The 25,646-nt window shown below is 37.8% G+C and overlaps 2 protein-coding genes across 16 annotated transcripts in view; one reads left to right on the forward strand and one right to left on the reverse strand.

Moving 5' to 3' along the window:
- ANKRD42 (ankyrin repeat domain 42) overlaps nt 1–25,646 on the forward strand; it is a 196,541-nt gene that overhangs the window by 76,505 nt on the left and 94,390 nt on the right. For 8 of the 10 annotated variants that reach the window (XM_005579229.4, XM_074014930.1, XM_045371218.2 and 5 more), the window contains one exon: nt 18,905–19,265. The exons of the other annotated variants lie outside the window; for them this stretch is intronic. In XM_005579229.4, coding sequence (XP_005579286.2) covers nt 18,905–18,929 — 25 coding nt within the window. In that variant the 3' untranslated portion in view covers nt 18,930–19,265. Of the gene's footprint in view, nt 1–18,904; nt 19,266–25,646 lie in introns of those variants that run through there. 10 annotated transcript variants of the gene reach the window in all.
- On the reverse strand, nt 2,537–25,468 carry CCDC90B (coiled-coil domain containing 90B). Of its 6 annotated transcripts, none has more exons than XM_065528804.1 (10): nt 25,361–25,468; nt 19,880–20,746; nt 18,925–19,044; nt 17,857–17,960; nt 14,861–14,962; nt 14,170–14,211; nt 14,013–14,084; nt 13,867–13,920; nt 6,605–6,719; nt 2,537–3,030 (listed from the first exon to the last, which is right to left on the reverse strand). In XM_065528804.1, exons 4-10 carry the CDS (start codon nt 17,875–17,877, stop codon nt 2,975–2,977), a joined length of 462 nt encoding a protein of 153 aa, XP_065384876.1. In that variant the 5' UTR covers nt 17,878–17,960; nt 18,925–19,044; nt 19,880–20,746; nt 25,361–25,468; the 3' UTR covers nt 2,537–2,974. The 6 variants fall into 6 exon arrangements, with proteins under 6 accessions (XP_065384876.1, XP_065384874.1, XP_065384875.1 ...); XM_065528802.1 differs by lacking the exon at nt 19,880–20,746 and adding an exon at nt 25,004–25,194; XM_065528803.1 differs by lacking the exon at nt 25,361–25,468 and adding an exon at nt 25,004–25,119.

The following is a 25,646-nucleotide window of genomic DNA, read 5'->3' on the forward strand; positions in this document are numbered from 1 at the left end:
TGAGGCAATGCCTCGCCCTGCTTTGGCTCTCACTCGGTGGGCTGCACCCTCTGTCCTGCACCCACTGTCTGACACGCCCCAGTGAGATGAACCCGGTACCTCAGTTGGAAATGCAGAAATCACCTGTCTTCTGTGTCGCTCATGCTGGGAGCTATAGCCTGGAGCTGTTCCTATTCGGCCATCTTCTATGTCTTTCACTTTCTAGAGAGTACCCTTCACTTCTAGTGTGGATATGTTTAAAAAAATTTTTTTTTCAAATGACATAACTGCAAGGTTTTTAAGAATATAGAGAAGAGGCAGATTGGTCAGGATAAGAAACACTTAGCTTTAGTTTTTCCTCTTTTTCCACTTGATCTTAAAGAGTAGTAGTGCTTGGCCAACTAAAAAACAGCTATGGCTTTTCAGTTCAGTTCTGACTTCAATTCCCTCTTTTTTCCTACCCCCCTCTCTTTTCTCTTCTCTTCCCTCCATGAGCTAGGAAAGATTTATGACTCTCTTGGGGCCAGCTGTGTCGCTCTTGTCTCCCCCTGAAGATCTGTCACTGGTTTTGGGCTTCCGTGGCAGCAGCCATCTCACCATTCCATAGACTGCCCACCCTTTGGACCCTTGCATGTACTTCATGTGGATACTAAAGTCATTCTGACCTAATATCACCAGAAATAGTTTGCTGTGACAACAGTGCATTTGATTGCTGAAACCAGTTCAGCAGGTTAAGGGTCTGGCCCAGTAGAGCAATGCTTGAGACAGGGTAAATCTGTCCAATTCTAGAGTTCAGTGATAGGAAGCTTACTGGCCTTAAGATAAAACCCATATTCTCTTGCTGAGCACAGTGGCACACATCTGTAGTCCTAGCTACTTTGGAGGCTGAGGCAGCAGGATTGCTTGAGCCAAGGAGTTCATCAAGGCTAAAGATGATCATGCCTATAGTCACTGCACTCCAGCCTGGCAACACATGAGACCCTGTCTCTGCAGAGGCAGAGCCTGATCCCACAGAAGCAGAATAGAATGAATGTCTCTTCAGATAGGCTGGTCCCAAATATGAGTGGGGAGGAAGTAGGCTAATTGCGCCTTGTTTCTTCTACTAGATTTACAGTTGGGCAAGTCACTTTACCCAGGGCAGACTGGATAAGGGGATGAAGAATGACGATAATGTTATGCTACTGGAGCTTCCTTCACATGGAGGAGAGACACATTCCCTCTTAATATTTTAGAGTATTTTAAATCTTAACAGACTACTAATTTATTTACTTGCTTAATGTCTCTCTCCTTCACTAAGATTATCAATTCAATAAGAATAAAACCATGTTTATCTCTGTGCACAAAGGGACTAGCATGCTGTTTGGCATATAGCAGGCAGTCATACTGGTTAATTGAACAAATGCAGTGTACTTTGTTACAGTGGACTTTAATATATATGGTCACTTATTAATTGACCCAGTAGAAATTCATGTACAATGTGCTAAGAACTCTCTTAGGCAATAGGATTGTGAGATAAAAATGAATCAGAATGCAACAGGATAATGTCAAGAGTTTTTCTTTTGAAAACAAATCAGCAGTTAGATTTTTGAGGAAAATATAGTTGGAAAGCCTCTGACTCTCTAACTCACTGGACCATATGGACCAATCTCTTGACTACTCTATGCTGCAGATTCCCTGTTTGTTTATAGCTAAACAAATGACAAGGTTATTTTGAATAACTGATTTTGTCCAACTTTTATAGCTATTACCAAGGCATTATGAAATCAAAATGTTTACTTTTTGGTCTTGTCTTCTTGATCTGGATAAAACTGAAGAACTAAGATGAAAAGGACATTTTAAAATTTCTTTGAAATTACTTATGATTTACTAATAGATATTACTTTGTAAGAAAAAATATACATCTAATAACAAAACTAGAATTTAAATTTTCCTATGAGTTTCTTGAGAGTAGGTACTAGATATCAATAAATGTTTGCTGAATTTAAGTCATTAAGGAAAGCTTTGTTTTATGTAATAAATTTAAGATGGGTTAACTTAAACTAGATTAAGAAGCAGGGATAAACTGGTTTTTGAGTATCAGATATTTTAAAAATACATGTAATAATCAGAGCTCAATATTTAGCACCTCTACAGATTTCATATTAAGTGGTGTACATTTGCACTAAAGCACACATTTATTTATGAAATGGAGTCTTGCTCTGTCACCCAGGCTGGAGTGCAGTGGCGCTATCTCAGCTCACTGCAACCTCTTCCTCCCAGGTTCAAGCAATTCTCCTGCCTCAGCCTCCCAAGTAGCTGGGATTACAGGCATGCGCCACCACATCTGGCCAATTTTTGTATTTTCAGTAGAGACAGGGTTTCACCATGTTGGCCAGGCTGGTCTAGAACACCTGACCTCAAGTGATCCGCCTGCCTCAGCCTCCCAAAGTGCTGAGATTACCGGTGTGAGCCACCGCACCTGGCCTATCAATCATTTTAAAATTTATTGTTTTAGTTCATTACCAAAAAGAAATCAATCTCCCGCTATATGGTAAGTTACTTTTAAAACCCACACAACTTTGTTGTAATAGTCTTTTATTTTATTAAAAAAAATGTAATTATGCAATGGTTATCAGGAAAGTTAATTCAGTAATTAATAAATATGTAGGCTAGGGAATAGTTTTCAAATATTCAACCAATACCAACAAAATCCTGTATGATTTACACAATTGTTCAAGCAAACACAAGAAAACTCTGGTTCGATTTCTATGAACTATCAAAAAGGACAAAATGCTCTTCCATCTCAAACCAGGTCTGAATGACAGCTTTTCAATATACTAAAGACACACACAATAAAGACAAAATATCTCTTTCTAAAATATTCCTCTTTTAGTCCATATATACTTTGAATAATCTTGTGTAGTAAATTTTTGCTGCAACTGACAATGTTCAAAGTAAATCTCTCCTGGTTTGGTGTTCTAAGAAGCCAACAGCCATGGCAGTATGAGCATTACTACTACTTCCAGAATCTATAAAATCCCAATGCTATTGCCAGGCAAGTAAACACCGAAGCTGTGAAAAGAAGAAACTGTGTTATAGGTCTTGTATTTGTATTATTTTGCAGAGCTAATGAGAATAATGTTATCTTTAAGTGAAGAGCAAAAAAACAGGAAATCCAAGCAATTTTCTATCCTGTTTTTTATTCCCTAGAAAATTAAGGATGAAAGACATTCTTAAGGACAGCATTAATGCCCAATTCTTAAAAGCACCTGTATATTCAAATGTAAATTATATGTCATTTAGAACATATAAACTGTATTTAAAATCATTAACATTAACATTATTGACTACTATAAATAATTATAAGCTCTAACTTCAGATCTCATGATAAATGAAATCTTTCTTGTATTAAAAATTATGTAGTTAGGCTAGTAAAATATACATATATCTATGAGAAGAGAATTTTAATTGCCTTTTCAGTGCATTTTAAAATAATTTCTCATAATTGTTAAAAAAAAATCTTAATAAAAACTCTTTAAACTCAATGAGGTAGAAGAAAAGGCAGAAGCAGCATCAGGTTTTTAAAATAGTTAATATACTACCTGTACTTTATGTTACATAATTTTGGATTAAAAAAAAATTCAGTTTTCCCAGCTTTTAGAAGGTAAGTCTGTGTGTGGCCTTTAGGGACTCCCTAGTTTCCAGTTTGTTTAAAATACCAATGAATGAATTTTAAAAACAAACAAGTTAGAGATGAAGAGAAAACTTTTGTGAATAAAGACACAAGAAATTAGCCTTTCAAAGTAAAGTTATTCATAATGTATAAACCCATTTGTACACCATCCCATTTGATCCTACTACTTACTGAAACTTGGTTAATGATAAGATCATTGTCTCAGTTTTAATAAATGGGATTAGGCATCTCTAAGAAATACAAAGAAGGACATTTGAGAAGTAATAACACAAAGTTTCTAGTCTTACTGCCACTGGGCAATTATATATTCTCTCATTTGATCCTGCTACTATTTGCCACGTGTCGGGTAGTATGCTAGTATGCTGAGCAATTACACAGTAACCAGGAGATTGGTGGTATTATCCCTGTTGTACAGACGAGGTAATATACCCCATTACATCGCCAGCAAATAGTGGAGGCAGGATTTAAGACTAAGTGTACTTGGGCTGGGCACGGTGGCTCACGCCTGTAATCCCAGCACTTTGGGAGGCCGAGGCAGGCAGATCACGAGGTCAGGAGATCGAGACCATCCTGGCTAACACGGTGAAACCCCGTCTCTACTAAAAATACAAAAAAAAAATTAGCTGGGCATGGTGGCGGGCGCATGTAGTCCCAGCTACTTGGGAGGCTGAGGCAGGAGAATGGCATGAACCTGGGAGGCGGAGGTTGCAGTGAGCTGAGATCGCACCACTGCATTCCAGCCTGGGCAACAGAGTGAGACGCCATCTCAAAAAAAAAAAAAAAAAAAGACTAAGTGTACTTGACTCCAACGCCTTTTTTTTTTCTTTTAATAAAAAAACACACAAAAAATTTGTTATCCTTATTATATACTGTGACACCTGAAAGACTCAATCTGTCATTTATTTGAGTCACATAGTGCTATCTAAGTGGTTACATCCTTGCTGATTCAACAGCTGATAAATTAAGTTTTAGATAACCAAATGAACACTTACTTATTGTGAGGTGGGAGGTATTTTGTTCCTTCAGTAGAGTATACAATCATTACTACATTTAAGTTTCTCTCTCATGTCTTGCTGCTGTTATTTCAGCTTTTATTTCTCATGGCTATTGTTGTAGTAACTATGGAGCCATCTCCAAATTATTTAAGTTTGCTGTTTATCCTCTATACCCTGTCTAGGGAGACATTCTACATATATGTAAAATGCTTGGGTGAGCATGTGCCTGGTACATTTTAAGCACTCTGTAAACATTAGCTTTCATTATTTATCTGCCAAGAGCAAAATCTGCCACATTATCTACAAAGATTAAATGGAAATTGCTATTATTCCTTGGTGGCAGTGTTCTGGATCAAAAGGTGGTGTCTGACCCAGGATGAACCATTCAGACTTCTTTCTGAGGATTTCACAAATTGGAACTAAGCAAAGAGGGCAATCTCTCCTGATTAGTTAAAGTGGAATGATAAAAGAGTCTAGGTGCTAATGTTTCCAACTTATGGAGAAAGCTGGTATGAGAAATTGAGGCACACATTCACAGATGTAAACAGTAAGTTCTGATTCCAATTATGCTTGTAGGTAGGCTATTTTACTTGTGCCCCTTCCATGGTTCAGCTGATGGCTGGGGGCTCCATCTTCAACCCTGCTGGCACCTCAACATCAGTGGTGACTGCCCAGAAAATGACTAAGAGTATAAACCAGCAGTTTTCTTTTAGACAGCAATTTGTTAATATCAAACATTTTAAATGTGCATATCTTTTTGACCCCAAAATTTAAATGTACATAGCAAGTTGTTATATAGAAATACTAGCATGGGGGTACAAAGATATGTGTGTGTATATGTATATTTACTCAAACGTAACACATATATATGGCTGTTCAATACAGTATTGTCCTTAATAATGAAAAACTGGAGGAAGAATGCCTGTTAATAGAGGACTGGATATATAAATTTCAGCATTTTCATATAGGGAATACTGTGCTTTCTAATAAAAATATGTCTGTGTGTATTGATGTGGAAAGAAATAGGACATTTGGTCAAATTTTTAAAAGTTGTAGACTATAAAAAATACGTGATCTAATTATTTTTATAAAGTATATAAGATGTTTATATATAGAAGAAAAAGACTAGAAAATGTTTACTACTAATAGTAAATATACATGGGGAGGTGCTTTCACTTTTACTGCTTTTGAATTCTGTGAATAGTTTATAATGAAAATACATTACTTTTTATAAAAGGAAAGAAAAAAGACAAGTAATAGTTGACTAGGGCATTCTTTCTAAATCACTGGGCTGGGCCCTCCTCAAATGGTACCTGAGGAGCTCAGTATGTGACAAATAATCTAATTTTGGGGTAGTATCTGTGCTGAATCAGTTGATTTAAGGTAAGGTCATCTCCCCCTCCTCCAGGTTTTTAATGGGCTTATATCTACTTTTTTGATCTTTTTTCTCTAACCTCATTCAAATCTTTATGGAAGAACATAAGCAATACAAAGAAAATTTTCATTTTGTTTTTTCACTGTAGAATACAGAGTTTATCCTTCTATCATTTTTGTGCTTGTGTTTATATATTTCTTTTATATCCACATGCTTTTTCTATTAGTAAGCTGCAGAATTGCCTGCTAAACTTATATTCTGAAGGGTAACACATCTATCTGTGAGGATGAAAGCAGCTTAACATTTAGAACTGTCCCATACTACACCCTATATGTTCCTTCCTTTGGCTATGTCTAATTTGGAATCTGCTATAATAAAAATTAGAAGTATTAAAAAAAAAACCCAATAATCCGACAAATATCCTAAGACTAGAACCTTCTTTAAGCACTACAGGGGACCAAGCAATAAAGGAGCCGTGTTTTATAGCTCCTCCTTTTTCTCCTGTGCCTGCTCAGTTACCTTGGTAGGTAGGAACTAACAGGAAAATGAGATGGCGGCAATTTCTTTCTCTGACAGTCTTACCTGCAAGATAACGAATTGTCTCAAGTTTGTTAGACTCCATCAGTGTTTTCAAGGAAGCAATTTCAGCGTCAATTTTATTACTGGTCTCTGAAATAATACTTTTGGTTTGAGTATCCTGTAGTAAACCAGAATAAATAAGAGAACTTAATTTTGTTCCTTTGTATTAAATGGACAAAAGCATTTACATTAGAAACCCTCACTTATGGGCTAATTGTGATACAAAAGTCTTAATTGGGGAAACAGTAAAAGCATAGTGGTATAAAAAAATTTTAAGCATTCCAAGATGGCCAAAAAGGAACAGCTCCGGTCTGCAGCTCTGTGTGACTGATGCAGATGATGATGGGTGATTTCTGCATTTCCAACTGAGGTACCTGGTTCATCTCATTGGGAATGGTTGGACAGTGGGTACAGCCCACAGAGGGTGAACTGAAGGAGGGCAGGGTGTTGCCTTACCCAGGAAGCGCAAAGGGTCAGGGGATTTCCCTTTCCTAGCCAAGGGAAGCCATGACAGACTACCTGGAAAAATGGGACACTCCTGCCCAAATACTGTGCTTTTCCCAAGGTCTTAGCAACCAGCAGACAAGGAGATTCTCTCCTGCACCTTGCTCAGCAGGTCCCACTCCCACGGAGCCTTGCTCACTGCTAGCGCAACAGTCTGACATGGAACTTGTGAGGCGGCAGCCTGGCTGGAGGAGGGGTGTCTGCCATTGCTGAGGCTTGAGTAGGTAAAGTGGCTGGGGAGCTTGAACTGGGCGGAGCCCACCACAGCTCAACAAGGCCTACTGTCTCTAGATTCCACCTCTGTGGGCAGGGCATAGCTGAACAAAAGGCAGCAGACAACTTCTGCAGACTTAAATGTCTCTGACAGCTCTGAAGAGAGCAGTTGCTCTCCCAGCACCGCGTTTGAGCTCTGAGAACACACAGACTGCCTCTTCAAGTGGGTCCCTGACCCCCGTGTAGCCTAACTGGGAGACATCTTCCAGTAGGGGTTGAAAGACACCTCATATAGGTGGCTGCCCCTCTGGGACGAAGCTTCCAGAGGAAGGATCAGGCAGCAATATTTGCTGTTCTGCAGCTGCTGCTGGTGATACCCAGGTAAACAGGGTCTGGAGTGGACCTCCAGCAAACTCCAACAGACCTGCAGCTGAGGGACCTGACTGTTAGAAAGAAAACAAACAGAAAGGAATAGCATCAGCATCAACAAAAAGGTCATCCACACCAAAACCCTATCTATAGGTCACCAACATCAAAGACCAAAGGTAGATAAAACAACAAAGATGGGGAGAAACCAGAGCAGAAAAGCTGAAAATTGTAAAAATCAGAGCGCCTCTTCTCCTCCAAAGGATTGCAGTTCCTTGCCAACAATGGAACAGAGCTGGATGGAGAATGACTTTGACGAGTTGACAGAAGCAGGCTTCAGAAGGTTGGTAATAACAAACTTCTCCAAGCTAAAGGAAGATGTTCAAACCCATCGCAAGGAAGCTAAAAACCTTGAAAAAACATTATGAATGGCTAATTAAAATAAACAGCATAGAGAAGACCTTAAATGACCTGATGGAGCTGAAAACCATGGCATCAGAACTTTGTGATGCATGCCCAAGCTTCAATAGCCAATTTGATCAAGTGGAAGAAAGGGTATCAGTGATTGAAGATCAAATGAATGAAATAAAGTGAGAATACAAGGTGAGAGAAGAAAGAGTAAAAAGAAATGAACAAAGCCTCCAAGAAATATGCGAGTCTGTGAAAAGACCAAATATACGTTTGATTGGTGTACCTGAAAGTGATGGGAAGAATGGAACCAAGTTGGAAAACACTCTTCAGGATATTATCCAGGAGAACTTCCCCAACCTAGCAAGGGAGGCCAACATTCAAATTCAGGAAATACAGAGAACATCACAAAGATACTCCTCGAGAAGAGCAACCCCAAGACACATAATTGTCAGATTCACAAAGGTTGAAATGAAGGAAAATGTGTTAAAGGGCAACCAGAAAGGAAGGTCGAGTTACCCACAAAGGGAAGCCCATCAGACTAACAGTGGATCTCTTGGCAGAAACTCTACAAGCCAGAAGAGAGTGGGGGCCAATATTCAACATTCTTAAAGAAAAGAATTTTCAACCCAGAATTTCATATCCAGCCAAGTTTCATAAGTGAAGGAGAAATAAAATCCTTTACAGACAAGCAAATGCTGAGAGATTTTTGTCACCACCAGGCCTGCCTCACAAGAGCTCCTGAAGGAAACACTAAACATGGAAAGCAACAACCAGTACCAGCCACTGGAAAAACATGCCAAATTGTAAAAACCATTGATGCTAGGAAGAAAGGGCATCAATTAATGGGCAAAATAACCAGCTAACATCATAATGACAGGATCAAATTCACACATAACAATATTAACCTTAAATGTAAATGGACTAAATGCCCCCAATTAAAAGACACAGACTGGCAAATTGGATAGCGTCAAGACTCATCAGTATGCTGTATTCAGGAGACCGATCTCACATGCAAAGACGCACACAGACTCAAAATAAAGTGATGGAGGAAGATCTACCAAGCAAATGGAAAGAAAAAAAAAAGGAGGGGTTGCAATCCTAGTCTCTGATTAAACAGACTTTAAATCAACAAAGATCAAAAGAGACAAAGAAGGCCATTACATAATGGTAAAGGGATCAATTCAACAAGAAGAGCTGACTATCCTAAATATATATGCACCCAATACAAGAGAACCCAGATTCATAACGCAAGTCCTTAGAGACTTAGAACAGAAATCACAACAAACTGTCCCTCAGACCACAGTGCAATCAAATCAGAACTCAGGATTAAGAAACTCACACAAAACCACTCAACTACATGGAAACTGAACAACCTGCTCCTGAATGACTACTGGGTACATAACGAAATGAAGGCAGAAATAAAGATGTTCTTTGAAACCAATGAGAACAAAGATACAACATACTAGAATTTCTGGGACACATTTAAAGCAGTGTGTAGAGGGAAATTTATAGCACTAAATGCCCACAGGAGAAAGCAGGAAAGATCTAAAATTGACACCCTAACATCACAATTGAAAGAACTAGAGAAGCAAGAGCAAACACATTCAAAAGCTAGCAGAAGGCAAGAAATAACCAAGATCAGAGCAGAACTGAAGGAGACAGAGACACAAAAAACCCTTCAAAAAAATCAATGAATCCAGGAGCTGGTTTTTTGAAGAGATCAACAAAATTGATAGACCGCTAGCTAGACGAATAAAGAAGAAAAGATAAGAATCAAATAGATGCAATAAAAAATGATAAAGGGGATATCACCACCAGCCCCACAGAAATACAAACTACCATCAGAGAATACTATAAACACCTCTATGCAAATAAACTAGAAAATCTAGAAGAAATGGATAAATTCCTGGACACATACACCCTCCCAAGACTAAACCAGGAAGAAGTTGAATCCCTGAATAGACAAATAGCAGGCTCTGAAATTGAGGCAATAATAAATAGCCTACCAACCAAAAAAAGTCTAGGACCAGACAGATTCACAGCCAAATTGTACCAGAGGCACAAAGAGGAGCTGTACAAAATAGTTTCCTTCTGAAACTATTCCAATCAACAGAAAAAGAGGGAATCCCCCCTAACTCATTTTATGAGACTGACATCATCCTGATACCAAAGCCTGGCAGAGACACAACAACAAAAGAATTTTAGAGCAATATCTGTGATGAACATTGATGCGAAAATCCTCAATAAAATACTGGCAAACCGAATCCAGCAGCACATCAAAAAGCTTATCCACCACCATTATGTCGGCTTCATCCCTGGGATGCAAGGGTGGTTCAACATATGCATCAATAAACGTAATCCATCATATAAACAGAACCAAAACCAAAAACTACATGATTATCTCAACAGATGCAGAAAAGGCCTTTGACAAAATTCAACAGCCCTTCATGCCAAAAACTCTCAATAAACTAGGTACTGATGGGATGTATCTCAAAATAATAATAGCTATTTATGCAAACCCCCAGCCAGTATCACACCGAATGGGCAAAAACTGGAAGCATTCCCTTTGAAAACTAGCACAAGACAAGGATGCCCTCTCTCACCACTCCCATTCAACATAGTGTTGGAAGTTCTGGCAGGGCCAATCAGAGCAATTAGGCAAGAGAAAGAAATAAGGGTATTCAATCAAGAAAAGAGGAAGTCGAACTGTCCCTGTTTGCAGATGATAGGATTGTATATTTAGAAAACACCATTGTCTCAGCCCAAAATCTCCTTAAACTAAACAACTTCAGCAAAGTCTCAGGATACAAAATTCATGTGCAAAAATCACAAGCATTCTTATACACCAATAACAGACAGAGAGCCAAATCATGAGTGAAGAACTCCCATACACAATTGCTACAAAGAGAATAAAATACCTAGAATTCAACTTACAAGGGATGTGAAGGACCTCTTCAAGGAGAACTATAAACCACTGCTCAACGAAATAAAAGAGGATACAAACAAATGGAAGAATATTCCATGCTCATGGATAGGAAGAATCAATATCATGAAAATGGCCATACCGCCCAAAGTAATTTATAGATTCAATGCCATCCCTATCAAGCTACCAATGAGTTTCTTCACAGAATTAGAAAAAACTACTTTAAAGTTCATATAGAACCAAAAAAGAGCCTGCATTGCCAATACAATCCTAAGCAAAAAGAAGAAAGCTGGAGGCATCACGCTACCTGACTTCAAACTATACTACAAGGCTACAGTAACCAAAACAGCATGGTACTGGTACCAAAACAGAGATACAGACCAATGGAACAGAACAGAGCCCTCAGAAATAACACCATGCTTCTACAACCACCTGATCTTTGACAACCTGACAAAAACAAGAAATGGGGAAAGGATTCCCTATTTAATAAATGGTGTTGGGAAACTGGCTAGCCATATGTAGAAAGCTGAAACTGGATCCCTTTCTTACACCTTATACAAAAATTAATTCAAGATGGATTAGAGAGTTAAATATTAGACCTAAAACCATAAAAACCCTAGAAGAAAACCTAGGCAATACCATTCAGGACATAGGCATGGGCAAGGACTTCATGTCTAAAACACTAAAAGCAATGGCAACAAAAGCCAAAATTGACAAATGGGATCTAATTAAACTAAAGAGCTTCTGCACAGCAAAAGAAACTACCATCAGAGTGAATGCGCAACCTACAGAATGGAAGAAAATTTTTGCAATCTACCCTTCTGACAAAGGGCTGATATCCAGAATCTACACAGAACTGAAACAAATTTACAAGAAAAGAACAACCCCATCAAAAAGTGGGGAAAGGATATATGAACAGATACTTCACAAAAGAAGACATCTATGTAGCCAATAGACACATGAAAAAATGCTCATCATCACTGGCCATCAGAGACATGCAAATCAAAACTACAATGAGATACCATCTCGCGCCAGTTAGAATGGCAATTATTAAAAAGTCAGGAAACAACAGGTGCTGGAGAGGATGTGGAGAAATAGGAACACTTTTACACTGTTGGTGGGACTATAAACTAGTTCAACCATTGTGGAAGACAGTGTGGTGATTCCTCAAGGATCTAGAACTGGAAATACCATTTGACCCAGCCATCCCATTACTGGGTATATACCCAAAGGATTATAAATCATGCTACTATAAAGACACATGCACACATATGTTTACTGCGGCACTATTCACAATAGCAAAGACTTCGAACCAACCCAAATGTCCATCAATGACAGACTGGTTTAAGAAAATGTGGCACATATACACCAGGGAATACTATGCAGCCATAAAAAAGGATGAGTTCACGTCCTTTGCAGGGCCACGGATGAAGCTGGAAACCATCATTCTCAACAAACTATCACGAGGACAGAAAACCAAACACCGCATGTTCTCACTCATAGGTGGGAAATGAACAATGAGATCACTTGGATACAGGAACATTACACAGTGGGGCCTGTTGGTGGGTGAGGGGTTGAGGGAGGGATAGCATTAGGAGAAATACCTAAGGTAAATGATGAGTTGATGGGTGTAGCAAACCAACATGGCACATGTATACCTATGTATCAAACTTGCATGTTGTGCACATGTACCCTAGAACTTAAAGTATCAAAAAAAAATTATAAAAAAACACTATAAACTGACGAATTACATTCCTTCTACTTTCATATTTGGAGATCATCTTTTAGGAGTATCACATACTGGGCATATTCTAAAAACCTCATAACAACATATTTGATACCTAAATATATAAGATGATTTTGTTGCTTGTCTCCTTTATCTGGCCAAGAAGTAAGGGAAGACAGTAAGATCTCTGAAAGAACAAATGTGACCTTCTCTTCTATTAAATTATAAGCAAGAGTGATATATTTTCTGTTAGAATGTGGACAAATGGCTTTGAACTTTTAAGAAAAGGACAAAGCTGAGTCAGAAAGCTGGGTTTTACTCAAGCCACAGAGATGAAGTCATGATTACATTGTAGCATTACTGAGAAGGAAAACAGTACTTCCAAGTTAGGGATTTAGAATCCAGGTTCTTTCCCTAGTGACATCACTTATTAACTGTGGGACCTTAACCCCTCTGTGCTTCATTTTCCAAATTGTTTAAATGGGAATAATAGTGCCTACATCACACAAACTGATATGAATATTAAGTTAATTGACAGATGTAACAGATATAAGTAAAGCATGTAAAATGGTATCTGGCACATTAATAAACACTAAATATGAGTGTTTATATATTATTAATATATAGCTTTTTTAAAACCTTAAGATAATTATTTAACTGAACCTAGGCACTCATTTAAGTACCAATTATGAAATACCAATAGTGAATCTTTGTCTTTTAAAAAATAGTTCTTTTTTTTTTTTTTTTTTGAGACATGGTCTTGCTCTATTTCCCAGACTGGTCTTGAACTCCTGCCTCAGCCTCCCAAAGTGCAGGATTAACAGGTGTGAGCTACTGTGCCTAGCCCAAAAAATAGTTATTTTCTATTATAGAAGTAATTTAGTTTAAAAAGGCACACTATGTGGAAAGCTTGATTCTTACTTCAAGGTCATGGCTCATGGATGACGATCTACTTGGTGCCAGGTTCCCCGGAAGTGCTGGCTAACTATAATAGTTATGAGGAAGCCAGAGATTCTACAGGGCTAGTTTTTAAAAGTCCAAACTTATAAACTGGTACACATAAAAGCAGTTATACAAGGCACAAGAACTGTACAAAAGAGACATTTTTACATATTACCTTACCTTTTTTGTAAATTCTGTAGTTGTTTCCATAAGTTGCTTTTCTTGATCTGTAAACTATAGGATATGAAGCAGCAGGAAGTTAAAAAAAAAAGACTAAAATTAAAAAGGAGGAAGTAACCAAGAAAGTACATTTAAAAGCACAATACCATATCTGTTACTCTGCTCCTTTCTAGGTTGATATCCAGTTTATTATCTGCTCTGATTCGACTGGTTTCATGCTTTAAAGAAAATAAAGATATTTAAAAAATGATCTTATTATGAATATTTGTTCTGAAATTAACAGCTAGGAAAAAATTCACTTACCATTAGTTGTTGCTTAACTTGGTCTAATTCAATTTTCATTTTCTAGGTACAGGAAAGATCACATGTAATTAGCATTAAACCAAATCTATATTATGATTAAAAAAATCTGAAACCCTAGATTACCAAAATTTGGACAATCTATGGATTTCTAATACACAATTGATAAGGAAAAAAATCTTCAAAAGAAACTAGTAAGCCACTGTATTCAGAAAATAATTGTTATGAGCAAAATGCATTTGTTTTTGTATTATACTTTTAAAAATTGATTTTCTAAATTTAAAAAGCTACAGTGGATAACATAACTTAAAATTCTGACTTAATTACAGAAATACACTTTTCTCTTAAGTCACAAAGACATTTAGTACAGGATTAAATAAAATAGAAAATGCCACATTACTCTCAGCTCTGAAACCATTATATAGAAATTTTATACACATAGCTCAAAGATTTTCTGTTTTATGTGGTTTTATATGTATAAAATGTAACTCTTATTCTTATCAGTATGCAAAGCACTATGATTTATATAGAAAAAGATTAGGTATGGTTAAACAAATAGTACTTTTTAAATCTAAAAACTTATTGTTTACTAACCACATGGAATTATTAGTTGGTCTTATTAACTTATTCACTAAGTAGGATGCTTATTATGAGATCAGTTATTTTATGAGTAATAAATTAAAATTTGCATCACCTCATTCTCTGCTCTCAGATTTGCGAATTCACTTTTCTCTAGGATGACCATGTCTTTCCTGATAGAATCCAAATGAGCCATTAGCTGTTGTACTGTTATTTCCTAGAAAACAAAAAAAAAATAACCTAGTGATCCACAGAAAGCCATCTTTTATTTATGGAATTGTTTTTCATGAAATTTAAATGCATTTGTTAACATGCTACAAGGTATAATGCTGACTGGTTAAGTAAATATGAAACTTACATATCTGAAATATCAATATGAAAAGAAAAAGATTCAAGGAAGAAAAAGGTATTTCCCTAGGGGAGAGAAATGTGTAAGTCTTTGAATGAAAAGAATCTCAATAAAATGCTTCCTTAGACCCTAAGAGTTCCTCAAAACAATAATGTTTTGTTCTTGTTTTTTGAATAACCAAATGGAAAGGGTTTTATCTCTTATTACTTTGATTTTGAGATTTTCTACCACTGGAAAATTCCATGGTATTGGATACGACTCAGAAGTCAGATAGTAAAACAAAATAGATATGTAGTTAAAATAATTGCCCTTTGTCAGCACAACATAACCAATTTTGTTTAAATTCCTGGGTATCTTCCCTATATTTGGCACTACAAAGAATATGTGAAAGAAAAGGTAGCATTTACCTGATAGATCTATAAGCTTTTGCTTCATTAGGGAGGACAATTTTGTAGAAATGATTTAAGACAGTCTTACAAAGAAAATATAACTGTTACAGGTTGAATATCCCTAATCCAAAAATCCGAAATCCAAAATCCGCAACTTTTTGAGTGCCGACATGACACTCAAAGGAAATGTGCATTGGAGTATTTTGGATTTCAGATTTGGGATGTGCAACTGGTAAGTGTAAAGGAAATATTCCAAAATAAAAAATCTGAAATCTAAAACACTTCTGGTCTCAAGCATTTCAGATAAGGGATATTCAACCTGTAGCACTACACTTCTTAAAATCATGTAGCTTGCTAATTTATCTATCCTTTACCAAAAGAAAAAGCAGATGAGGTACAACCTTATTAAGGACTCTGTATAACGGTTTAGAAAAAAAACAAGAAAGCCCCCCCAAAAAAACAGTATGAGTTCTGGAGTCAGGCTGTCGAGCTTTGAATCCAAACTCTGCCATTTACTGTGAGATGCTAGCAAGTCATTTAACTTCTCTGGTCTCCTCATTGGTAAAATGGAAATAGTAACAGTACCTGGTACACCTTAAAGAGTTGTTCTGAGGATTAAATGAGATTATGTATGTATAATGCTTAAGATAGTACTTGGCATATGGTTATCACTGAAATGTTAACTATTATTATTACCGATGGGACAGAGAACTAATGACTGAAGCACGATAGTCTAATGCTAATGTATTAATGTGGAGGAAGTTTGGACTTCTTATATAAAAGTTTTTAACTGTGTACAACAGACATTGCTGACGCATGCCTTTTCTAACCCTCATATATTACTCAGGAGGGTTGTTCATTTTATTCAATTCTGTTTGACATATTTATGAGAATTAATTCAGAAGTCACACAGATGTGGCCTCTAGGGGCTGGCAGTCCTGTTTGCCCCAAATATCACTATAAAGGAATTATATGACATTAAAAATAATGTATTCTTATTACTGAGATTTTTGCCTATTACATAGGCAAAAGTTGGAAAGCTAATTACAGACTTCATACTTGTGGAGTCTGAACCTGAAAATAAGGGATTGTATTGTGGCTTTCTTGAGATAGAGCCTTGCTCGGTCACTTAGGCTGGAGTGTACTGGCATGATCTTGGCTCACTGCAGCTTCCTGGGTTTCAGCAATTCTCATGCCTTAGCCTCCCGAGTAGCTTGGACCACAGGCACCCACCATCATGCGTGGCTAATTTTTTTTTGTATTTTTAGTAGAGACAGGGTTTTGCCATGTTGGCCTCGAACTTCTGATCTAAAGTGATCCGCTCACCTCAGCCTCCCAAAGTGCTGGGATTACAAGCGTGAGCCACTACACCCGGCCTTAATGTGGCTCTTAAGAGCTTCTTTTTACCTCATTCTTTAAATACAGACTCAAAAAGCCTACAAAACTGCACAGGTGTCCATCTTTAACAACTTTAAATGTAAAGACATAATCCATTGTTAAGTAGCCAAATATATTAAAAGTGTGATTTTTGTAACTACTATGGAGCCATCAGAGAATATTCAGATTTGAATCAGGATCACAATATAATCAAATTCTCAGAATAAGAAGACTTTATTACTTTATTTTCTCCCCCCATCCTGCTAGCTGACTTAGTTTCATATCAAGTATGAAATTATTCTAGTTAAGCTCATTTATTCAGTCCTTTATGTAAAATTATTGCTTTTTGTCCATATCACCACAGTGAAAACTCCTGTAAATTACTCAGTCTCTCTAAGCCTGTCTTCAGTGGCCAAATAGAATTCTGCTTACTTTTCAAGGTTGTTAGAGATTAAATAATATATGAAAAATACACAGCATTGTGCCTCTTACATGTTAAATTCTTATATTTGACTTTAGGATTTTTATATTCAGTCAAATTAAGGCGTCTTAGGGAATTTATAAAGTCCTTCTCAGTCATGTAAGTCCTTTCCAGCTATGTCTGTGAAAATTAACCAATATGTATGTATAGCAGCAATAAAACATACTTAATATATAGAAAGATTAGCTCTTCTGTGGTGAGCTTTCTTGAGGGAAAAAGTTGTTTCACTAACAATCTACCACCACTCATGAATAACACAATATAATGATCTCATCCCATCAAAGATTTGGCAAAATACCATCTCTGTTACCACAACATTATTACAACTATTCTAACTATTCAGTCTCTCTAAATACTGACTTTATTCAGTGTTTTTTTTTATGTGTGTGTGTGGTCCCTTTAGAGAGAACAAGGAAGATACGAGCGTGTTTGGAAGGTCACTAGGTAGACAGAGACGTAGTTATGAAATGACTGTCTAATGAAAGTATCAGAAGCGGTAGTAATCAGTGTATTACCTGTTGAGCTTGAGTGACCATCTCTTTATAGATAGTATCCAGGCTGACATTTGATAAAGTAGTTAATGCTGATACAATTGTTTCTGCTTGTGTTTTGTCAAATCCTGTAGGCAGCAAATAGGTATTTTAAAGTGTATATCCTTATCAAAATAAACAGCGAGAGTAACTCCTCAACATTTAAATTGTTATACTCTTTTTAAAATAATGGTTACAATTTAAAAATTGACAGATAATGCTAAATTACTCTCCAAAAGTACTCTACAATTTTAATTCCCATTCTGTATCTCCCCACATCTACATTAACACTAGACATGACTTTTTATTTTGAGTAATTGGCAAAAAAAATTGTATTACATTGTTATTTTAATGTTACTTAAATTTGCATTTCCTTGGTTGGTAGAGAGGTTAAGCATTACATATACTTTTTGTTATTTATATTTATTTTTCTGTGTTATGCTTGTTTATAGCATTTGCCCCCTTTTTTTTATAAAACTGCTTATTCTTTTACATTTATTTAGCTTTTCATCTATCTGAAATTTAGTTTTCAGTAAGGGGATCTAATATATTTTTTCCCAGTGGCTAGTCATTTATTATCTCATTTATTAAATAGTCCTTCCTTTCCCTAATTTGTAATGCCTTCATCACATTAAATTCATGTCTGTGTCTCTGAATACCATTTTGTTCTATTAGTCTATTCCTTTAATATCACATAATTTAAATTACTGTTTTGATATCAGGTAATTTTTTGTGCTTATTTTCCGATTTTTTAATCTCAAACATTTGTACTTCCACATGGACTTTAGTATTAGCCTAGAAACTAGTTTCTTTTTCACTTAATTGGAATCATTCTGTACATATTTCAATGCTTTTTTTAATTAACATATCTTGAACATTCCTCATATCAGTAAGTATTTCTCAAATAGTATCATTTTTAGTGACTATAAAATATTTCATTGGATTGTCTATTTAAATACTCTTAATTGTTCATAACAGTGATACTGTCTTGACTAGGCAATTATTATGAGTGCTATTAATTTTCTTCTTTCAGGAGGTATCCATGTTTCTCACCATGAGTTTCCAAGTCCTGAACCAATGCATGGGTATCAAAAGTTAATTTCCTTTGTTCTAAAGGAGTTATATCCACTGGCCGCCTATCATATCCCTCCTTGGTTGTGGTGGTGAAGAAGTCTGAAAAGAGAAGACATTTTTTTTCTCTTATAGTAACTGATAAAGGTTTCCTACTTTAGCTTACAAAGCATTTTCCCCATCCATTTATGATATAGTTCCAGCTCTTCTAGTTTTGTCATCTCACCCAAGTTAATTGACTCCTCTGAGCCTCTCTTTTATCTGAAAAGTCTCTGACTTTTTTCTGTACATACTAAACATTCAATAAATGTTTCTTTTCCCTCCTTTGGTATTCAGGAATGTTAAGAGTTAGTATAAACTTGTAATAAAACACATCAAATGCTTTGGATATCACCACCTCAGCTCTACTTACTGTAAAGCAGAAACTACACAATTCAATTCTTCTCTGTGCTCAGTCTTTCAAGAGCTATGAAAATTTTTTACACTTACATCCCTGTTTAAAGTAGCTTTCCATACTCCCACTCACTTATATATCCACAGTTTATTTCCTACATAGTTCTCAGTTCCAATATGAAATTATCTTGTTTGCTGTTTGTATCTCTGGATCAGAATGGAAGTTCCATGATGCTTTGACTGTGGTTTTCACTACTGTATCTTTAGCACCTAGAACAGTGCTTTGGCACATAGTTGGGCCACAAAGTTTTACTGTTGATGCAATCAATGAATTTGATTTGAAATCATGGGCATATTTACTGGTATCAACATAAGAACCCTAAGAAAAAAATTCTCATTTCTGAAATAACCCTTTTTGTCCTATTTCAATAAATTCCCCAAGTTTTAACCTAGACACAGTAAAGACCTTTTCTGTATATTGCTGATGAATTTATTATAAGGTACTCTGCCCATAAACAACTTCTAGGAAAGGTAAAGGAGTTACCTTTACAGAGCCAATGGTAGAATTAGGATTCAGACTCAGATTCTTCTGACTTCAAATCTTACACTCCATGCTGTTTCTCTTATTTATCCTAAGCCACTTAAAATATCTAGATATTTAAAAGACTGCAGGCTGGGTGCGGTGGCTCACACCTGTAATCCCAGCACTTTGGGAGGCCAAGGTCAGGGGATCACGAGGTCAGGAGATGAAGACCATCCTGGCTAACACAGTGAAACCCCGTCTCTACTAAAAATACAAAAAAATTAGCCAGGCATGGTGGCAGGCACCTGTAGTCCCAGCTACTAGGGAGGCTGAGGCAGGAGAATGGCGTGAACCTGGGAGGTGGAGCTTGCAGTGAGCTGAGATCACGCCACTGCACTCCAGCCTGGGCAACAGAGCGAGACTCTGTCTCAAAAAAAAAAAAAAAAAAGAAAGAAAGAAAGAAAAAAAAAAGACTGCAACTTCAGGCATTATTTTTCCACCAGTACTGTGTAGAACAAATGTGATTCCTTCTTTATATCCTTCTAGCCTAATGAATATTTATTGAGTGCTAGAACTTGTGCCAGGCACAGGGGTAAAATGATAAGCAAAACCAGACATGAATGATGTTCTCACTGATTTTATAGACTAGAAGGCAGGAAAGAGATATTGTTTTTTAAAAAAACCTAACAATAAACTCTAAATTCAAATGATAAAAGATTTATTAAAATACTCCAAAAAATTCTATTTAACTGAAGAGATAAAAGCAAGTAGCTGTAAATAAAAGTGGAGCAATGTTTTAAAACACACATATTGGTACACTGGTCAGTAATCTTTTTCACTTGAATGTCATCTAGTAAAGAAACATGCCTTTGTGTGTAAATATCAGACCTAAGGTAGGAGAGAAAAAGAAAAATTAGAGGAAAAGGGGCAGATTTCAGTAATTTCAATAACAACTGCATTAGGAGTAGTGATGGTACTCTTAGTTACATATCCCTGATTAGAAGTTTATTTGGATTTAGAAAAAAAATCAGTAATAACATTTATATAATATTTTACTGTTTTCACATCTATTACCCCATCCTTAAAATTCTCATTTTATGGATGAGGTAAATTGAGGCTCAGGGCTAAGTATGGATGCTCCTCAGCTTATAAAAGGGTTATGTCCCATTAAATCCATCATAAATTGAAAATATCCTGAGCTGAAAATGCATTTAATACACCTAACCTGCTGAACATCACAGCTTAGCTGGGCTCACCTCAAGCACGCCAAGAACACTTACATTAGCTTATAGTTGGCCAAAATCATCTAACACAAAACCTATTTTACAATAAAGTGTTGAATATTTCATGTAGACACCCAAATGGGCATTTTGTAAACATTATGGGATGCAAAAACAAAACCCAAAAAACCCTGGCAATACTAAGTATTGGTTATTTGCCCTTGTGATCCATGGCTAACTGGGGGAGCTGCGGCTTGCTGCCCCTGCCAATGCATTATTGTTAGATTAGGAAAGGATCAAAATTCAAAGTACAGTTTCTACTGAATGCATACTGTTTTTGCACCATGATAAAGTCGAAAAATTTTAAGTTAAACTATCTTAAGTTGTGGACTGTCTGTAATTAGTCCAAGATCTTATGGTCTCATAGCTAGGCGGATTAGTACAGTTCCTCTGACTTAGTCAACAAACACTCTGAATACCTTACACAAAGAGCAGCTTCCTACTAAATTTGGGATACAGACCAAATACCTTAACAAGCCAATAAATCTTTGTAGGGTGTAGCTCGTCTCATGTCCTGCTATGCTCTCTCTGGTCCTCTGCTTTCAAGGGCTCTTTGATTTTAATTCCACAAACATGCCATGTGCTTTACCTTCTCAGGGCCTTTGCCCAGCCCCTGCCCTGTTCAGAAAGCTCTCTTTTTCTTTGCCTGCTCATGTTTATCCTTCAGAGCTCAGTCTGAATGTTTCTTCCTCTGGAAAGCCTGACGAGTCCTTTGGGTTATGTCTCTCTTGTGATGGTTTTTCATAGTACTGCATAGGATTCTTTTGCAAACCCTCTCACAATTTACACATTTATATGACTCTCAGTTGTCTCCCCAAGAGACCAGTGGTCAGCCAACTATAGCCTGTAGACTACCACCACCTGTTTTTCTAGTTTTATTCATTAGAACTAGATAGTTTTATTAGAACACAGCTCATTCATTTATGGATTAATCTATGGCTACTTTCATGCTACAGTGGCAAAGCAAATAGTTGTGACTGACCTTACAGCCTACAAAGCCTGAAATATTTATTGGGCTCTTTACAGAAAAAGTTTGTCAACCCCTGCACTAAACTATACAGTTCTTGAGAGCAGGGACCACATTTGTTCTTGCTCACTACTGAATCCCCAATGCCTACACAAATCTGGATGCTCCATAGATACTTGCTGAATGAAAGGCACTGTGCTTGGCATTATGTATACACAATGATGAATAATACAAAGGAGACGCATTTGGCCCTCCTTGAGAATAAAGGATCAAGAATGGCTATTTGGATGATGGTACAGCTACATTAAATATTAAAGAAGTTATCCAGACAGGATGAATGAAATCAGCAAAATCTAGGCACGGGCTGCCTTTGCTATTCTCTTGGCTTCTATTTATTATGGGGCTTAGGAGAGCTGAGAATGCAGAAGGATATGTAAAACATTATTCCTTAAATGTGCTAAGATATTCACATAATATTTTGCTTAGTCCTCCCAATCCTATGAGGTAGGTATTGACACCCACTGGCAGTAGAACTTTGGGTTTCACTCCACTTTGGAAGCCATAAGCAACTGGAAAAACCATTGGATATTCATAGTAGGGTTTCATAATCACTATTCCAACTGGTCATGAGCAGTTCAATGCATAAGCGCTCATTAAGAATGTCTTTACAGGCCAGGTGCAGTGGCTCATGCCTGTAATCCTAGCAGTTGGGAGGCCAAGGCAGGCGGATCGCTTGAGCCCAGGAGTTCGCGATCAGCCTGGGCAACATGGCAAGATCCTGTCCCTACAAAAATTACAAAAACTAGCTGGGCACGGTGGCATGTGCCTGTAGTCCCAGCTACTTGAGAGGCTGAAGTGGGAGGATCACCTGAGCCTGGGAGGCAGAGGCTGCAGTGAGCCGAGATGGCACCAAGGCACACGAGACTGAGTGACAGAGACCCTGTCTCAAAATAAATAAATAAATAAATAAATAAATAAATAAGTCTTCGCAGCCATATTAATAGGTAGGGGAAATGAAGTGCCCAGAATCAGTGTTTCTAGCTCATAGTGGAACAACAGATCCTTAATAGCCTGAAAAGTTTTGTACAGGCTTAAACATCTGTACAAAACTCCAAACCTTTCCTTTCATTGTTACTACTTTTGATTCTTTGATAGCTATATCTTGCGGATTTGTTTGTTTGTAATAGTGAGATACAAACTCAAGGGTTTAAAGGTTTAACCAGTTTGGCAAAACTACTAAGTCATAGATTGCGGACTGGAACTCTGGCCTATCTTGCACCAAGCTCCTCTTTGCTGGAAAAGGTCAAATTTTACTTTTGAAACAAACAAACAAACAAATATGTAAAATGTTGTCCCAATAAATTTAAGTTGCAAGTTTTATATGAATTTACTGCTAATTTTACAGCTGAAACACTTCAGTGTATAGTCAGTTACTTTTCTGTCAGGAACTCAATAGAACAGGCATTACAGCATATGTTCTTACATGCTGGTCTACTAACGTGCTAGACTAGTTGCATCATGATAACTAAGGTCCTTCCACTGGTCAGAGGTCAAGGTTTTCAAATCCCCTGATTATTAACATTATTAGGCAAGTTTAAACTACTTGTACACAATAAACATTCAATATTTGTTTAGTGAGGAAGGACACAAATCCTACTAGTTGTAAGAAGAGATTTAAAGTTTCTCCAAGCACACTCAGATTCAAGTGGGAAAACTTTTACGTTAAAACATTAACATTTACTTATGGTCATGTATTTCGCATTATGATATGCACTTCAAAGTTCATTCTCTAAAAACATTTAATTTTGTTTTCATTTGGATATGTGAAGCACACCTGTAAAAGTCAACAAAGATGAAAGTTGGAAGATTTCCTGGAATTCAAAAGTGCTACCTCCTTTTTGTAAAATCCATCATAATGTGTATTTATGCTAAACACCCAAATAACTAACAAAAGAGACCTTGTGAATGATCCTGGCAGCTAAAGAGCAATCTTACAGACGGATGATCAACAACTGCAGTTTTGACTGCAGCTGTTACTGGTGTGGATTAAAATTAAACAATGAGCAAAACAGCACAAGTAACAATATGGAGCATAAATAACAGCGTGGAAGTGTTTGGGTACCGACTGGCTCAGGGTACCTGGCACTGAAGATTCAAGAAGGTGAACAGAGAATGCTAAGGTTGATAAGAGGTGCCTATTCGCCTATTTTGTGGACAACCTTAAAACGGTTTAAAAACTAGGAGGGAAGTTTAAAAACGGGGGGTAAAAAACGACAACAAGAAAAACCTAGCCCTAGAAACGTTTCTCGGAATAAAGTTAGATGTCTTCAGGACACCCTGTTAACAGGGGTGCCAACCGGTTGGAAACTTGTAGGTTCCAGTATTCACTTTTTTCCCCAAAGTCTACAATGTGACTGAAAAGTACTGAGAATTCCAGCGAGAATAAGGCAGACGTGATCTGAAATTTATGATGCTGTCTACCAAAAACTTGGGCTCGAGGCCAGCACCTAAAAAAACAAAATCTAAAGATCAGGCCACAAAAGAAATCAGGACACCCTCAAGCACAGATTACCTTACGCTGCCTCCAGACAAACCTACCAGATTACTAGCCTCTTGTCACCAAAAAAGGGAAACAAGGGCTGAGAAAGAAGCCGGGCGCGAAGCCCTGGCCTTCGAAGGTTCGCTTTAAGAACAGAAAGGCACTGATTTCCTCAGTCCTCGCCCCTTGGGGCGAGCTGGGCAAGTCGGGGCAGCAGGCAGCTGTGTCGCCAGCACAAGGCGTGAATCGGGGAGGAGGGCGTGGCACCTTCTCTTCCCGTTCGCTCGAGCAGGCGCGACCCACGGGCATCGTCTCCCTAGAGAGCACTCAGACATCTATGACACGACGCCTTGCCTCACCTCTCCGCAGGGCCGGCGAGAAATGCCCGCGGGGGCTTGAAACCCAACGATCCCCTCTGCCTTGGGAGAGCAAGAGCCGCCAAGCCTGGCGACTATTCATGGCCTCAGAGTTTTCCGGCGGACGGGAGGCGGAAGACGGGGTAAATCTCGCACAGGCTTTCGGGCAAGGTAGTTCTGGCACCGCAGGAATGCTGGGAATTGTAGTTTTCGCTCTGTCACAAGACCACCTTCCAGCGCGGGCGCCACAGTGGTGCCACGAAACTGGGCCTCTTCGCAGGCCGACCCACAGTTCACGAGCAATGCTCAGCGCTGTCCCGCTACTCCCACCGCCCCTTCCCGACCTGTGAACGCCTTTACCGTCTTAGGAAGGCGGGATCTTGTCGGAGAACCTTCTGGCGCCTGTTTCCTGGCAGCGGCGCATAGTCCAACAGCTGGCTCCCCCAAGATTGCCAGCGGCCATTAAGCGCTTGGGTCGGGGGAGATGGAGTCGTATTTAGCCGCACAGCAGTCTGGGACCTGAAGTTCTCGGCCGCTGAGCATTCTGGGTGATTGCGTAGTGCGGAGGCCAAAGAAACCTTCTGGGAAGTGTAGTCCAGCAAGTCGCTCACTGACCGTGCAGCGTCACATCCTGCTGCTTCGCCGT

This window comes from Macaca fascicularis, chromosome 14, assembly GCF_037993035.2.
Source record: "Macaca fascicularis isolate 582-1 chromosome 14, T2T-MFA8v1.1".
Classification (NCBI taxonomy): Eukaryota; Metazoa; Chordata; class Mammalia; order Primates; family Cercopithecidae; genus Macaca; species Macaca fascicularis.